The 15,416-nt window shown below is 44.7% G+C and overlaps 1 protein-coding gene across 1 annotated transcript; it reads right to left on the reverse strand.

Moving 5' to 3' along the window:
- Positions 1-896: 896 nt before the first annotated feature.
- LOC310671472 (keratin, type II cytoskeletal 4-like) lies at positions 897-14,251 on the reverse strand. The gene is made up of 9 exons (XM_083427585.1): positions 13,623-14,251; positions 11,114-11,334; positions 9,453-9,513; positions 9,212-9,307; positions 7,918-8,082; positions 6,531-6,656; positions 5,205-5,425; positions 3,542-3,576; positions 897-2,500 (listed from the first exon to the last, which is right to left on the reverse strand). Exons 1-9 carry the CDS (start codon positions 14,142-14,144, stop codon positions 2,235-2,237), a joined length of 1,713 nt encoding a protein of 570 aa, XP_083283711.1. The 5' UTR covers positions 14,145-14,251; the 3' UTR covers positions 897-2,234.
- Positions 14,252-15,416: the final 1,165 nt, after the last annotated feature.

Genomic DNA, 15,416 nt, shown 5'->3' on the forward strand with positions numbered 1-15,416 from the left:
CAGAGAGAGAAACTGTTCTCACAGTGGCTACTACCCTGTTTCCCCGAAAATAAGACAGTGTCTTATATTAATTTTTGCTCCCATAGATGCACTAGGTCTTATTTTCAGGGGATGTCTTATTTTTCCATGAAGAAGAATACGGTACACATTTATTGTCTAATTGTGAGTCAGCCAGACTCCGTCAGGGCAGAGCAAGCAACAGGTGGCAGCTTGTCCTGGCGGTGATGCGGGCTCTCTGATTTAAAGAGACCTCGCACTGCCTCAACAGCTGCACGGTGGCGCCCGCCGCTATGGTCCAGAGGAGTCAGACCCCTTACGGTAGCTTCAGGGGCCTTATGTTTAGATTCCACCTAAACATTAGGAAGAACTTCCTGACAGTAAGAGCTGTTTGACAGTGGAATTTGCTGCCAAGGAGTGTGGTGGAGTCTCCTTCTTTGGAGGTCTTTAAGCAGAGGCTTGACAACCACATGTCAGGAGTGCTCTGATGGTGTTTCCTGCTTGGCAGGGGGTTGGGCTCGATGGCCCTTGTGGTCTCTTCCAACTCTATGATTCTATGATTCTATTCCGGCGAGGCCTTATTATTGGGGAGGTCTTATTTTCGGGGGATGCCTTATATTACAGCGAGAGGCAAAACTGGAAGTAGGTCTTATTTTCAGGGGACGATTTACTTTCGGGAAAAGACGGTAGATGCTTATGGGAAACCCGCAAGCAGGACCTGAGTGCAAGAACACTTTGCCCTCTTGTAATTTGCCACTTCCTGGTATACAGAGACACACTACCTCTCACAATGGAGGCAGAAGAAGGTCATCATGGCTAGTAGTCATTGAAAGCCTTATCCTCCATCATAAGGCTTCCCAGCATAAAAGCTCTTGGCAAAAACCCAGAAGACACCATTGTTCTCTTCACTTAGAGTTTAATGAGCTGCAAGTGATCACACGCGAGAGGAAAGGAATCACCACCAAAACAAAAAGATTTTCAAGGCCGTTACAAAAAGGAAGACAGAATGTGGAGCACAAAGCAGCCGAAGTTAAATCTGGATAAGCCGTCTTGCTTTCAATAGGAATGACTTAAGCATATGCTTAAGCTCTCTCATTGGCGTCAATGGGACTTAAAGGAGTGTAACTCTGGCAAGATCACATGCCCCTACCTTTTAGCTGCAGGTATTTTGCATATTCATTTAAGTAAGTAACCATTATGACTCAGCAAAACCACAGGCAGGTAATCACAGGAGAGTAGCTGGAAAGATATTCATTTGTATCAGGGCTTTTTTTCCCCAGCCAGAACTCTCCAGAACCAATCAGATGGGCACCATTGCCATTTAGGAGAATGAGGGAGGTGCTTATGGTGAGTTGCAGCACCTCTCTTTTTTCCTAGAAAAATAGCACTGATTTGCATGAATGAGCAAAACATGAAGGCTGTGTTCACATAAGCAGTTTTTGATGGAATTCACATTATTTCTCCATCAGGTTTCATTCAGAGGAGTTAGAATGTAGACAAAATAGCAGTACTCTTTAAACATTATGACAATCAAACAACCTGACTCCTAGAATTGTTTTCTCGTGTGAACTGTACCTATCCAAAGTGAAGCCTGTCCCAGGTGTTTCAATCCACCAAAGAGATAAAAGTGTCTCCTCAGTTGAAGAACAGCCAATGAGAATTCTGGGATATCTAGGATAAAGATATTCCTCCTTGTAGGACACGGGGCAGAGTGCTGCTCAACATAAAAGATGTGTGAATGGTACAAAGCAAGGCACACATTGCCTAGAATATCCTCTATAGAACTAACTAATACTGTTCATCCTTGTTCATGCAAATACAGCCTTCACATATTACACATCTGTTGACTAGACCTAATTACGTTAGGGGCATGAAATGTGTCAACAATGAGTTAAGAACAAAGGGTGAGTTACAGACTAAGTTTGGGTTGGGTTGCTTGGGTTGGATACTGACTACATTAGATGAACTAAGGTCCCACTGACATAAATGAGACAAGTTAGCAATGACAGGTCTCACAGAACTCAACGGTACTTTAGTTCAGCTAACTCAGTCTGTATCCCACCCAAACAATGCAAGACTTAAAAAATATCCTGGGAGAGCAGCCATAAGGGCCATAAGGGGCACAGTCCATTTTTCTGAAAGGCGCCAAGATTCTGTTCAGGTTGGCTTTGCAGAGGTCTTCAGAAAAATGGTTCTTTCATCCATGCTGATGTTGCCATCGCTGCACCTGTTGCTTCTTATTTCCTGCTTGAAGACTTGATGGAAGTGGAGGATGTGGTGGTTTTTTTCACAATGGTGCCTCCGGAACTATATCCTCCTCCGTATCCTCCGCCGATAGAGCAAGCTCCCCCACCTCCTATGCTGCAAACACCTCTTCCGCTTCCAGAGCTGAATCCACCAAGGCCACCAGATCCTCCTCCATAGCACATTCCACCTCCAAATCCACCTCCAAATCCGCCACCATATCCACCGCCAGTAGTAGTAGAGGAGCCGCCAACCATAGCTAAAAAGGAAGACAACCATGGTTAGCATTGTGGTGGTTTTATGGACTAATATGGCCAATTAATGCCTGGAATGCAGTTCTCTAGCACTGAGCATGGGGGTGGCGCTACTTCATGTCTATTCCAGGGCATTCTGTCCCAGGAATGCACCAGTGGAGCATGCAAGCCATCGCCTGAAGAGATGGCAAGTCATTGTAGAAAGAAAGAAAGAAAGAAAGAAAGAAAGAAAGAAAGAAAGAAAGAAAGAAAGAAACTCCCAGCTACTTTGCATCTTAAAATAAGACAATCAAAGCCTCCAGGGCCAAGGAGTCATCCATGTGATGAGAGTCAATTGAGAAAGTGTGTGGCATGTAAGGGCTTAAGCACTGAACTAGACCTAAAGCAGGGAACCTGTGGCCTTCCAAATGTTGCTGAACTCCAGATCCCATCAGCCCTTGCCAGCATGGCCAATGGTCAAGAATGATGGGAGTTACAGTCCAGCAGCGGCTGGAGGACCACAAGTTCCTCATCCTTGCACTAGAGGGATGCTGGGTTCAAAACGATCCCCATTCAGCCATGAAGTTCATTGGCTTGCTTTGAATGAGTTACAAATATTATCAACCCATGAGCATGAAGCAATGCAAACCATGGCACCATATACAAAAGTTGTCCCCACGTGGTATTTTTGTAACATTTAAAATCGGGGTCAGAGAAACCGTGGCCCTCCAGCTCATCATCCCTGACTTCCTTGAGTTTCAACCTCTTTCTGGCATGTTACTACAGCACACTGGGGTTGTACCAACACAGTTGCATTTGTGGTGGTCAAAAAGTGTTCAGGATAGCTCAAGGGGGGATTTTCCACAGCCCTGATTCCACATTCTGCATTCACAACTTTCCTTCTGTGTCCGTTTTTATGGTGCTTAAGAGCTTGGTGCATATCTACTATGACCACTGTTGTCAAAACCACATCAAGACACTGGTGCCAGCGCATGCCATTTTCCAGAGCAGCTGGTTATAGGATAGTGCCACTAATTTTAAAAGTTGAGTACAGAGTCACTACTTACAGATGCTCACGGTGCTCTGACACTCTCCAGACATCCTGTGAAGGAGAGAAAAAACCTGGTGTTTAGGCAAGAGATCCAATTGGGCATTCATACACAAAATACTGAACAATAATGAACAAATCCTTTGAATCCCTTTGTTGCTTTCATCATCAGGCACTGCGAAAGCGAGTGCTGTGCAGTGCAGAGAGCAGATAGGGTTAGACACAGGAGACCCGTGTGCAGCCGCTTACTTGGCCATCAAGATCACTAGGGAATAATGTGGGCATGGTCGGATAGACAGTCTTCATTTCAAGAGTCAGGGACACTCTTTGGAGAACTTGCAATTCAGATAGGCATGATCCTTCAGCTCACACTAGCCCGCCACAATTTCCAGTGATTGCTGCAGCTACACAGTCCACATTGTAAACCTCTCCCAGCACTGGAAGCAGAGGCAACCCCAGAAGAACGATATGTACCTTTGTTTGTGACATTCCCAACCTCTCTCCACCAGTAGAATTGCTATGTACTTCAAGAATTATTATTATTATTATTATTATTATTATTATTATTATTTGTAGTAATAGTAGTAGTAGTAGTAGTAAAAATTGCAGGTGTTCTTTATATGCTTCATATTCTTATTATTACTTATTTGCATTGGATTTTATTGTTATAAGAGGTATGATCTTTGTTGTTTATTTCATAGAATCATAGAATCATAGAGTTGGAAGAGACCACAAGGGCCATCGAGTCCAACCCCCTGCCAAGCAGGAAACACCATCAGAGCACTCCTGACATATGGTTGTCAAGCCTCTGCTTAAAGACCTCCAAAGAAGGAGACTCCACCACACTCCTTGGCAGCAAATTCCACTGTCGAACAGCTCTTACTGTCAGGAAGTTCTTCCTAATGTTTAGGTGGAATCTTCTTTCTTGTAGTTTGGATCCATTGCTCCGTGTCTGCTTCTCTGAAGCAGCAGAAAACAACCTTTCTCTCTCCTCTATGTGACATCCTTTTATATATTTGAACATGGCTATCATATCACCCCTTAACCTCCTCTTCTCCAGGCTAAGCATTTAGCAATATAGAAAGGGGGTATACAAATTAAAAGTGAAATGAAAATGAAAATATTTGGATAGATGCCTTGGGCAAAGAAAGATGGCGGAGGGCTGAGGTCTAGCTTTGCAGTAAGTAAAGTAACAAAAAACAACAACCAGTCTTTTTTAAAAAGAGGAGAGAACCAGCCCCCTCCCCCCCCAAAAGACCCAGGACTCCAGTAACCTGAGCCATCCTCTAACAATGTCCCTACTTCCCCTGTTCTTGCCACAACATCCACCTAAACCCTCTCAGTCAGGATTTGCACTGCCACAGCCTAACCTCAGCTCTTACCATTCCATCAAGCTTAACCATGGCTTAATCTGAGCCAGACCAGTTCACGTGTGTGCACAGGATGCAGTACATCAGGGATGGGCAAACAATGGCCCTCCAGATGTTGCTGGACCACAGTTCTCAGCATGGACAACCATCAGGGATGATGGGAGTTGTAGCCCAGCAATGTTTGTAGATCCTACGATTCCCCATCACCGCAGTACATGCTTTCCTCGCCAATGGGTATACATTGCCCACCCTTATATTTCTGATCTTCAGCAAAGTCCAGATATACATCTCCTTCCTGTGCATCACACTCACCTGCTCTCCTCTCCTTCCAGCAATTTCCTGTAGGTGGCAATTTCAATATCAAGCGCCAACTTGACATTCATCAGCTCCTGGTACTCCCTCAAGAGACGGGTCATTTCTTCCTTGGCCTTCTGCAGGGCAACCTCCAGTTCATTCAATTTGTCCCTGGCATCCTTGAGGGCCAGCTCACCGCGTTCTTCAGCTTCTGCAATGGAAGCCTGCAGCTTCTCACACTGAAAGGCAAGAGAGGATATTATGTGTGCCGGCGTGGTTGCTGGAGAGCAAACAGGCAAGACTCTCTGTTGGTTATCTCTTGGCTTGCTTTTAGTTGTGTTGCTAAATGAATTGCTGCAGTTAAGACAAAGTGTGTTCTCCTTCAGGGAGAGCACGTGTTGCGGTGGGGTCTATTGAGCCACCCCTCTGTTACCAGGCAAGGTCTCTAAAGATGGCCTGGGGCAGTGATTGGTTCACTGGGTTGCTGGGGTAAAAGTTATGTTGCAATTTTGGTGGGAGGGGTAAAAAGGTTTAAATACTCTGCACGCAGCCTTGTACTTTCTCTTTTGCTGCGTGCAACGGATCACCCGCCCACCCGCCCTAGAGTAAGGGGTTGTTGCGTTGACCTTGCTATGCCTGTCATGGGGGTCGTCTGCCTTTGAGCAGGGGCCTGGTAGGAATTTTTCCACCTGGCAAATTGGCTGGCTGGGTGGTTTTTGCCTACTGCGTAGCAAATCGTCACAACTTGTAAGGTTGTGGTTAGGCATTGGTTATAAATCTGGTGGAGGAGGGGTCAGGATAGGCTGTGCCTGCCCCTCCATGGTTGCTGCGGAAAGGGAATTCCGTTGGAGGAGGGGTCAGGATAGGCTGTGCCTGCCCCTCCATGGTTGCTGCGGAAAGGGAATTCCGTTAAAGGAATCCTGGGGCTTGCCATCTTTTCGTCCAATCCCTGGAATGGGACTAGGGCCGGCAAGCCTTCGGGGAGCAGGCGGGTGAGAGTTGAGGGTCTGTGTCTCAGCTCCAATTCCTCCCCGACTTGCTTTCCCCCGCACTGTCTTTCGGTGGTGCCCGGAAGTCAGTTCTGTCCCCAGGCGGGGGGACAGATAGTCTTAACCAATGCCTAAACAACCACTCACGGTTTGTATTTGAATAAAGTTGTGGCCAAAATCATGCCAAAAATCTTAAACAAAAATTACGTGTCTGTTGTGAGTTATTTGGGGGGTGGATTGGGGACCTCGGCACGCAACAGCACAGGACTAAGATGACCAGATTGTGAAATTCCAATAAAAACCTCTGCCCCCCTCCACCCTAGGGTTAATCTTGCATATATTCTTGCAGCCTTACCTGCTTCTTCACATTCTCTATTTCAGATCGTATCCTCTGAATCATCCGGTTCAGTTCAGAGATCTCGGCCTTGGTGTCACGGAGACTGTCACCGTGTTTCCCAGCAGTTTGCTGCAGCTCCTCGTACTGGAATTCAGAAAGAAGAAAGGGGTCAAATTGTGTTATGTCAGAGAAGATAAATCAACCTTCCAAGGTTGTCCTCAAAAAAGAAAGGAGTGTTTTGCAGTGCTTGGTGGACTAGCCTGATTAAAAGCTTACCTACAAGTGATTTTGAAGCAATACTAGTAGATTACTAGCCAATTTCCAGTGGACAACATAGCACCTTGGAGAAGGGTAATAGCTCAGTGGTAGAACAGATACTTCAGGGACGCGGGTGGCGCTGTGGGTTAAACCACAGAGCCTAGGACTTGCCGATCAGAAGGTCGGCGGTTCGAATCCCCACGATGGGGTGAGCTCCTGTTGCTCAGTCCCTGCTCCTGCCAACCTAGCAGTTCGAAATCACGTCAAAGTGCAAGTAGATAAATAGGTACTGCTTCGGCGGGAAGGTAAACGGCGTTTCCATGTGCTGCTCTGGTTCGCCAGAAGCGGCTTAGTCCTGCTGGCCACATGACCTGGAAGCTGTACGCCGGCTCCCTCAGCCAATAAAGCGAGATGAGCGCCACAACCCCAGAGTCATCCACGACTGGACCTAATAGTGAGGGGTCCCTTTACCTTTACCTTAGAACATATACTTCAGATGTGGAAGGTCCTAGGATCACTCCCAGGATCTACATATAGGGCTGGGGAAGTCTATGAACCAAGCGTGGGGAACCTGTGGGGAACCATTCAAATGTTGGATTACTTCTCCCCGCATCACTGATCACTGGCCCTGCTGGCTGGGTCTGGTGAAAGTTGGAGTCCAATAGCATCTAGAAGGCCACAAGTTCTCCATCCCTGCTGTAAGCCCCTGAGAGTCGCTGCCACTCTGTGTAGACAATACTCAATCAGATGAGCCAGGCAGCTTCCTATATTCCAACTGCTGTTTGCTGGGCTTCTTTGTAAATAATGGGGGCCGTTTGTCTGTTCCAGCAAAGCACTACATTGTATGTTCATAAGCATAAACAGGACCACTTCATTAGGATTGTTGTGGCTCAACTGGCAAGAGATTTTGAACCCGCACTCTCGCTTTGCGAATGTAAAACACATTGGAAAACCATGGCGATTCTAGTTAAAATAAAGCAAAGCACACGGAGCTGAAGTCGGATCACTCCTAGTTTAATACATTGCCTTGTGTGCATTTGGCATTTCCCATTAATGAACAACAAGAGTTTCTTTGTTTGTTTGGATTTGGTTTTTGCTCAAGGACGTCATTTTAGACTGGCAAGGCTTGATAGGCCTGAGAACTCACCTTGGACTGGTACCAAGACTCTGCTTCTGCTCGGCTCTTCTGGGCAATTTCTTCGTACTGAGCTTTGACCTCTGCAATGATGCTGTCCAAGTCCAGATTCCGGTTGTTGTCCATTTGGAGGACAACGGAGGTGTCAGAAACGGTCTGCTGCATCTGGCTCAATTCCTGCCAAAGAAATCGATTTACTGATTTTTGTAAGCTGCCGTGGGAATCCATTTGGTTAAAGTGTAGAGTACATCTACCTTAAATAAATAAATAGGTAGACAGCGCCATGGTCACATCATGTTTTTTCACCATAAATGTTGATTTTATCACTTACCTCTGCCCTTGGTAGAGGCATTTGTCTATATTTTTTCTAAAGGTGACCAATGGCTATGGTAGTCCATATTGGCACACCCACAAAAGGTCTGTCCTTCTAAAAACTATGCTTAGAACTTTCTGGCATCCCAAAAGCTGGACATGAAAATTAGCTGTTATAATACAGTGGTACCTTGGGTTAAGAACTTAATTCATTCCAGAGGTCCGTTCTTAACCTGAAACCATTCTTAACCTGAGGTGTGCTTTTGCTAATGGGGCCTCCTGCTGCCGCTGCACCGCTGGCGCATGATTTCCATTCTTATCCTGGGGCAAAGTTCTTAACCTGGAGCAACCACTTCCTGGTTAGTGGAGTTTGTAACCCAAAGCGTCTGGAACCCGAGGTACCACTGTACAGTAGTCGAATTGCTGTCATAACAGCAGATGATGTTGCGTGCATGTGGATTTATGCATTGCAAGGATGTCTTATGGAGAGGATGCAATGCACTTTTGCACCTTCTGCAGAGAGATGAAGAACATAAAAGATTTCCCATTATAGTGAATGGGAAAACTGTGAGCTTCATTTTAGACAGAGTAGCTCAGGAGATGAATTACAGATCAAAGCGGAGACAGCACAGAGTGACTCAGAAGCAGACTGGAATTTTTACAAGCACACAGGTAGAAGGGGAAATTTAGGGCCTGTGCACACCCCTAATACTTAATTAAGCAATGTGACACCCGAAACAGGTAGTCATCAGATACAGAATAATTTCCTAATCTAACATTTTAGACTAGCCTAACTTTCATAACAGCAATCCCAACTCTTTTACATATGCTTCCATTACCTCTCTAATCTCCACCCCTCATTTCCATATCTCTTCCTCCAGTTGTCATTTCCCAAATGACTCTCTACCTGTCACTCACTCTTAACTCCACCCCAAAATTCGCATCATTCTAGTGTTCTCCTAGGAGGCCACAAAAACTCAGCATGATTACTTACAGCGTCGTACAAGCATCTCAAGAAGTTGATTTCATCTGTCAAGGAGTCCAGTTTCGCCTGCAATTCTACTTTGTTCATGTAAGCAGCATCCACATCCTGAAGGAAGGGACAGTGAGAAGTTCATATTTTGCACACAATGATGGAGACAAACACCCACACAGTTCTTCTAAATACCAGTATGTGAATAGCAACTTCAACCTCTGAATCCCTGCAAAGGAGCCAGGAAGAGTGTCACACTTACCTTTTTCAAGAGCACAAAGTCATTCTCTGCTGCCGTGCGCTTGTTAATTTCTTCCTCATATCTGGTCAATGCAAAGAAAGAACATCAGGTTTAAATACTTTTTCTATTTGCACAGTTTTGTGTGTCTTTTCCAACATCTATCTACACTCCCCAATTTTTTGTAAAAAAAAAAAAAAAAAGCTCCAATTTCTTTTAAGAAACCGAAATCTTGGATGCAACAGAAAATAATAAAATAGAAGTAATATGTGAAATATTGCTTTGTTATTCCACAGCATTGTTTAATTAAAAAATCTTGGTCCAGAATTTTTATTTAGAAAGACTAGATCAGGAGGGGTTGGGGTTGAGCAAAGGACATCTAGCCCTGCCTTCTTCTTTCTAGATTTTCTTAACAGTCAAAGGCCTTGTGAATTTTCTTGGCCTGCAACTGAAAGAGAATTACCAATCCCCAATTTTGCGGGTTACTTGATATCCTAGGTTTATAACTCATAGAACATCCTTCATTGTTTCCATTCTTCAGACACTGTCCTCTGCCAAGAGGCATTCTACATTCTTTGGCATCAGACAAACAAAGATTCTGTTGAACACCATCCTGATTTACAACATACTTTCCTGGCTCAAGAGTTTATTAAATTACAGTACGTATTTTCAAGTGCCACCAAATGCATACCTTAGGGCTGCCCAATGAATCAGTTTGTCAGAATTCAAGCTGTGGGTCACCATTTTTGCTAGGATTTACAGCAGACATAGCCAGTGTGGTGCCTTCCTGATGTTTTGAGCTACAATTCCCATCAGCCTCAGCTAGCATGGCCAATGGTTAGGGAATATGGAGGTTCTAGTATACAACATCTGAAGCCCACGGTATTCCCTGCCCACTTATAGCGTAGTGTAATCATGTTACTGAACTTCATTGAGTCTTGAGCAATGAAAAGCAAAAACAATTTGTAAAATCATATATTTCAACATTAGGAGTTATTGGAAATCAACCATAGTTTTTCACCTTAGCTGCAATAATTATAAAGGTGCAAAGAGCCCCCAAAAGATACAATCACATGATTTTACCAATAAAACTTTTTAAAATCCCCTGGTTACTCTGTACATCACACAGGATGTACGCTATGTTCGTGAGTCATCTCATATATAACAGTGAATCAGATCATTCAGTGTGATATAGTAAGTAGATCATGGAGATTCAAGTTCAACTCCACATTCCACTCAATGAATGATCTAGGGAAGGTCTCACCGATAATTTGGGAGCATAAAATAGAAGAATCCCTTTCCAAATCCATCAGATTTCTACCAGGGTCAAATTCAAGAGGACATTAGGTCACACCAGAAGCATGACACCATGATCAAATTGTGACTTTTCACTGGCACTGAACATTCATTGTTGAGTGCCCAAGCTAAGAGGCAAACCAAACACACACGCATATCTGAGGCCTTCTGTACTCTATCTAATTGTGGGTATATACGCTTTTGTTTAAAATAAATAAATAAATTGAAAGTTAATATTTCTATTTTCTGTCATCCTAGCATCAGCAAAAGGACAGGTCTGGTTTTTCAAATAGGTAGTCTGGGCATGGCCTGGCCTATCCACCTTCAATTGCATCGGTGGGAAAGATCATTTATTGATACCCAATTCTTTTGGTTCTGTAGTCCCTTACTTGTTCTTGTAATCCTCCACAAGATCTTGGAAGTTCTTCAGCTCTGATTCCAGGCCTCTCCTCTCATTCTGAAGACACTCAAGCTGCTTCCTGAGGTTGTTGATATAAACCTCAAAGAACTGGTCAAGGTTCTTTTGGCCAATGCCAGTCCCTTGGCCCTGCTCTTGCAGGAGTTTCCACTTGGTCTCCAGAACCTTATTCTGCTGCTCTAGGAAACGGACCTGAACCAAACAAAGAATAAAGGTGGAGAAAGAAAGGGTTATGATCATGTACTCTAATTGCCTTTAAAGGGGAGGGCAGTTCCTGGGGTGAATCGCTATTCCTGTTCTGTCCCTGTTTTGGTTTTTTGAAGAGCTTGGATTTCCTTTTTTTAAAAAAAAATGATGCTAATGTGAATTTCTATAGAGCAAGCTTTCTCTTCTCTGCTTCTTTGAAGCTAAATAATAGAATCATAGAATTGCAGAGCTGGAAGGAACCCTGAAGACTCCCTGCAAAGCAGGAACATGCAGCTGTCCCATACGGGGACTGAACCTGCAACCTTGGCATTATCAGCACCGCACTCTAACCAACAATGTCAGAAGGAACTGTCGTGTATTAACATAATATGTGCATATGTAGAGAAGCCTTCACCAAGCTGATATCCTCCAGATGCTCTAAATCAATACTCCCACCCACTTCCAGCTGTGCTGGTTAGGGATGATGGGAGTTGTAGTCCAGGACATCTGGAAGCACCAGATTGTCCAAGGTTGGCAGTGGCATAATGTGCATCCTGCTATTTCAAAGGTTGCAGTGGGTTAAACTTAAGTTTGAAATGCAGGTAATATATTATAGGAGACAAGTCAGGCTGTTTTAGCATATCTTTAACCAGAAGAACAAGCTTACTGTTTAACTTTGGGATAATGCAGAATCAATGGATACACATACAAAGCAAAGAACAGTAGTGACAGGGGTGTTTTAGCAGTGTTCCTGAGCTAGCAGTAGGTATGGCTGCAGAAACAAAATGAGTATCCCTCTTTTCATCTTTAAAATATTGGAGGAAATTTATTAACCTTCAGGGCTGGAGAGAAGATGGTGTCAACAAACCTCTCCCTCCAGTGCCAGCAAATTGACAGGATAGAGAACAACACCTGCCCATTGTCTCAATGCCACCATTACTGTTAGTGGCTCTGTTCCACTCAGGCTCGTGCACAAAGCTTCAGGAGCCACATTAAAGCCACTTTCAGTTATGCCACATGTGATCTGATGACCTTCACAGTTTCCTTCTAAAGAGCAAGAAATAGTGCCCTGCTTCTTCTCATACAAGTCAGGCTGCCCTTGCTTTCTGGAGATGAGGATGGGGCCACTGCCTGTATCATGATGAGGGTGTGACCATGACCTTCTGGGCTTTGAAAGCATCCAGGTATTCTTCACATTGCTCAACTCCTAGATAACTGAAACCACAGCAACAGGTGCTGGATTCTGCCCAGTGTCCTCTTATGGAGTACTGGACATGGCCATTAGTCCAAACTTGCCTGCTGATGTTGCTTTCTCCTAACACCACTTATGCATCTCCTTCCTCCATTCTAGGCTTTCCTTTGCATTGCCCACAAGCAGGGAGACCTTCCAGTTGCGTGTTCTGTACTGCAGCCACTACTTTTTAGCCTCCCCAAGACCCTTGAGTCACAATAGGCGGCTGAGGGATGCAATGAGGAGGTGACCAGAAAAGGAAATAAGAAGGGACAAGGATTTGTTGCGGCACTGATGCACGTATGATGCAGGTCAGCTGTGCATTCAATGCGCATCTAATGCCCTCAGTTTAGTGGGATTCAAAATAGCTTCCAGGCTTTCCTATCTGTATGTTAGAGTAGGGTCACTAAAGGATCAACATGGTAGTTTCTGGGTATTGGTCCAGGATTGTCCTGGGAAAGAAACATATGCCCACCTTTTCCCAGATTATCTTTCACTGCTTACTGATTAGTACTGGCAACATTATGCAAATGGGCATGTCAGTAGTAAATACTTGCACAGGTCATACCCCCCAGGGCATCCTGAGAAGTAATGGGGGAGGATCTCTGAGAATAAGCATCTGCTTCACCAAACTGCAGTAACCAGAATCCTTTGTAGGGAGTCGTGGCAGTTACATTGGTACAGATTTTTAGGAGAAACTTTTACCCTTCCTTGAAACACTCAGGACTGGCATACCCTTGGGGACTCACATTTGACCACCCCTCCATGAAGTATACAGGTTAAATATAAAACCTCTTGATTTGAGATTTTGTAACAAGGCAAATTAGAAAGAATCATAACAAAACTGGCAAACTAACGCTTTTAAAATGGCTTCACCATTTTCAGCCTTGAAATTCATTGTTGTTGTTGTTGTTTTAAAAAATACAAATCAGACCAGATCTGATAGACACAATACTCAGTACAGACACAAGACAAAAGGCCCTCATACTGAGAAACAAAAAGGAAAGAGAAAGAGAAAATCTTGGAGCTACATGCAAGTTAAATGCTCTCAAAATCATTTCACCTTGTCGATGAAGGAGGCAAACTTGTTGTTGAGGGTCTTGATCTGCTCCCTTTCTTCAGTCCTCACTTTTTGGATCTCTGGGTCTATCTCCAGGTTGAGGGGCTGCAGGAGGTGCTGGTTGATGGTCACCTCTTTGATGCCTCCAGGTGGGCATCCTGGGAATGGAGGGCAGATTGCAAGTCCACCTGGACCGCCAAAGCCACCGCCAAAGCCACCGCCAAGGCCACCGCCAAGGCCACCACCAGCTCCAAAGCCCCCAGCCCCTTGGCCACAGGCGCCACCGAAACCCCCGCCAAAGCCACCGCCACCATATCCACCAAAGGAGATTCTCTTGCTGCCCCCCATGTTATGCAGGCTCCTGCTGCCAAAGCCACCGCCTCCGCTACGGACATTACATCCACGGGACATGGAAGCAGTGTTGAAGCTGACTTTGCTTCCACCCCCAAAGCAGACAGAGCTGGAACTGAAACCCTTGTTCTGAAACCCTCCTCCAATGCTCCGGGCATAGGACTGGCGAGACATGGCTAGAGGAGAGGTTGTCTTGCTGGTAGTGTAAGGAGTGATGTTCCAAGGAAGAGTTCCCAGTAATGAATGAGACTGAGCCCCTCTGGCAGGAGGGAGGAAGATCTTCCTTTTTATCCGTTCGGAGAGTTGGCTGGGTGACAGGGGAGTGGAGGAAAAAAAGTAGTCATTTTTTTATATTGTATTCTTGAGCTTAGGTGTGCTTGGCACCCTCCCTCTTGCTCTGTGCCAGAAACTGACCTTCCCTGAAACACACCCCAAAGAGCTGGAGAAGAACCGGCAGCTTGACAGTGAACTCCTGGCGACCCCAGATTACCTGCATCACCCTTCTGTCAACTAAGACTAGATTTCTCTGTGAGCCTTGCCTGAATGGCAGGGCATGGCAGGTTCCCTTGACATTCTTTTGCCCTGCAGGGAAAATAATCCCCTGGTTGAGATATCCCCATCACTCCCTTTTCTGAAAGTTGATGGCAGATGGTTCCTTTCAGAGGGTTCCAAAATTAACCTTCTGACATGCAGAGTTCACTTTTTTAAAAAAACACACACCCACAATTGCACCACACATCTGGGCATTTCTTCTTGGAATAAAAGAAATAAATCCAACATCAAATCTGACTTTCAGATTTCTCAAAGGGGCGGGAGGTTGGGTAGAGAAAAAGACACTTCCTCAATCTGAAACGCCAAATAAATGACAATATTCAGCCAAGCAGGAAAGAACTTGTAGCTTGCAAGGCCTCTTGTGGGCTTTACAACATTTTTATCCAGCTCTTCCTCCAAGGAGCTTAAGGTGGCATATTTGATTCTTTTCTCCCCTCAATCACTTTTATTTTCAAAGCAATCGTTCATTCATTCACAGTGTATATTTATTCTTTATTTTACAATGTTATATCCCATCTTTCTTTTAGCACGATTATCTATATAACTCTAGCAGTGTGCATGTCACTTTGCAGAAATAATAATAATAATAATAATAATAATAATAATAATAATAATAATAATAAATGATTTATATCCCGCCCTCCCCAGCTGAAGCCGGGCTCAGAGCGGCTAACAACAGTAAAATAATACAGCATTCTAAAATCAATTCATTATAAAATCAGTTCAAAGCAAATTAATGGCAACCATTGGGCTAGAGTTCTGTGAGAATTACCAAAGGAGGGGGTCCGGCTGTGCCCTGGTCAAAGGCCTGGTGGAACAGCTCTGTCTTGCAGGCCCTGCGGAAAGATGTCAAGTCCCGCATGGCCCTAGTCTCTTGTGACAGAGTGTACCACC

The sequence above is a fragment of the Podarcis tiliguerta genome, assembly GCF_965153285.1.
Source record: "Podarcis tiliguerta genome assembly, chromosome: 2".
In the NCBI taxonomy this organism is placed as follows: Eukaryota; Metazoa; Chordata; class Lepidosauria; order Squamata; family Lacertidae; genus Podarcis; species Podarcis tiliguerta.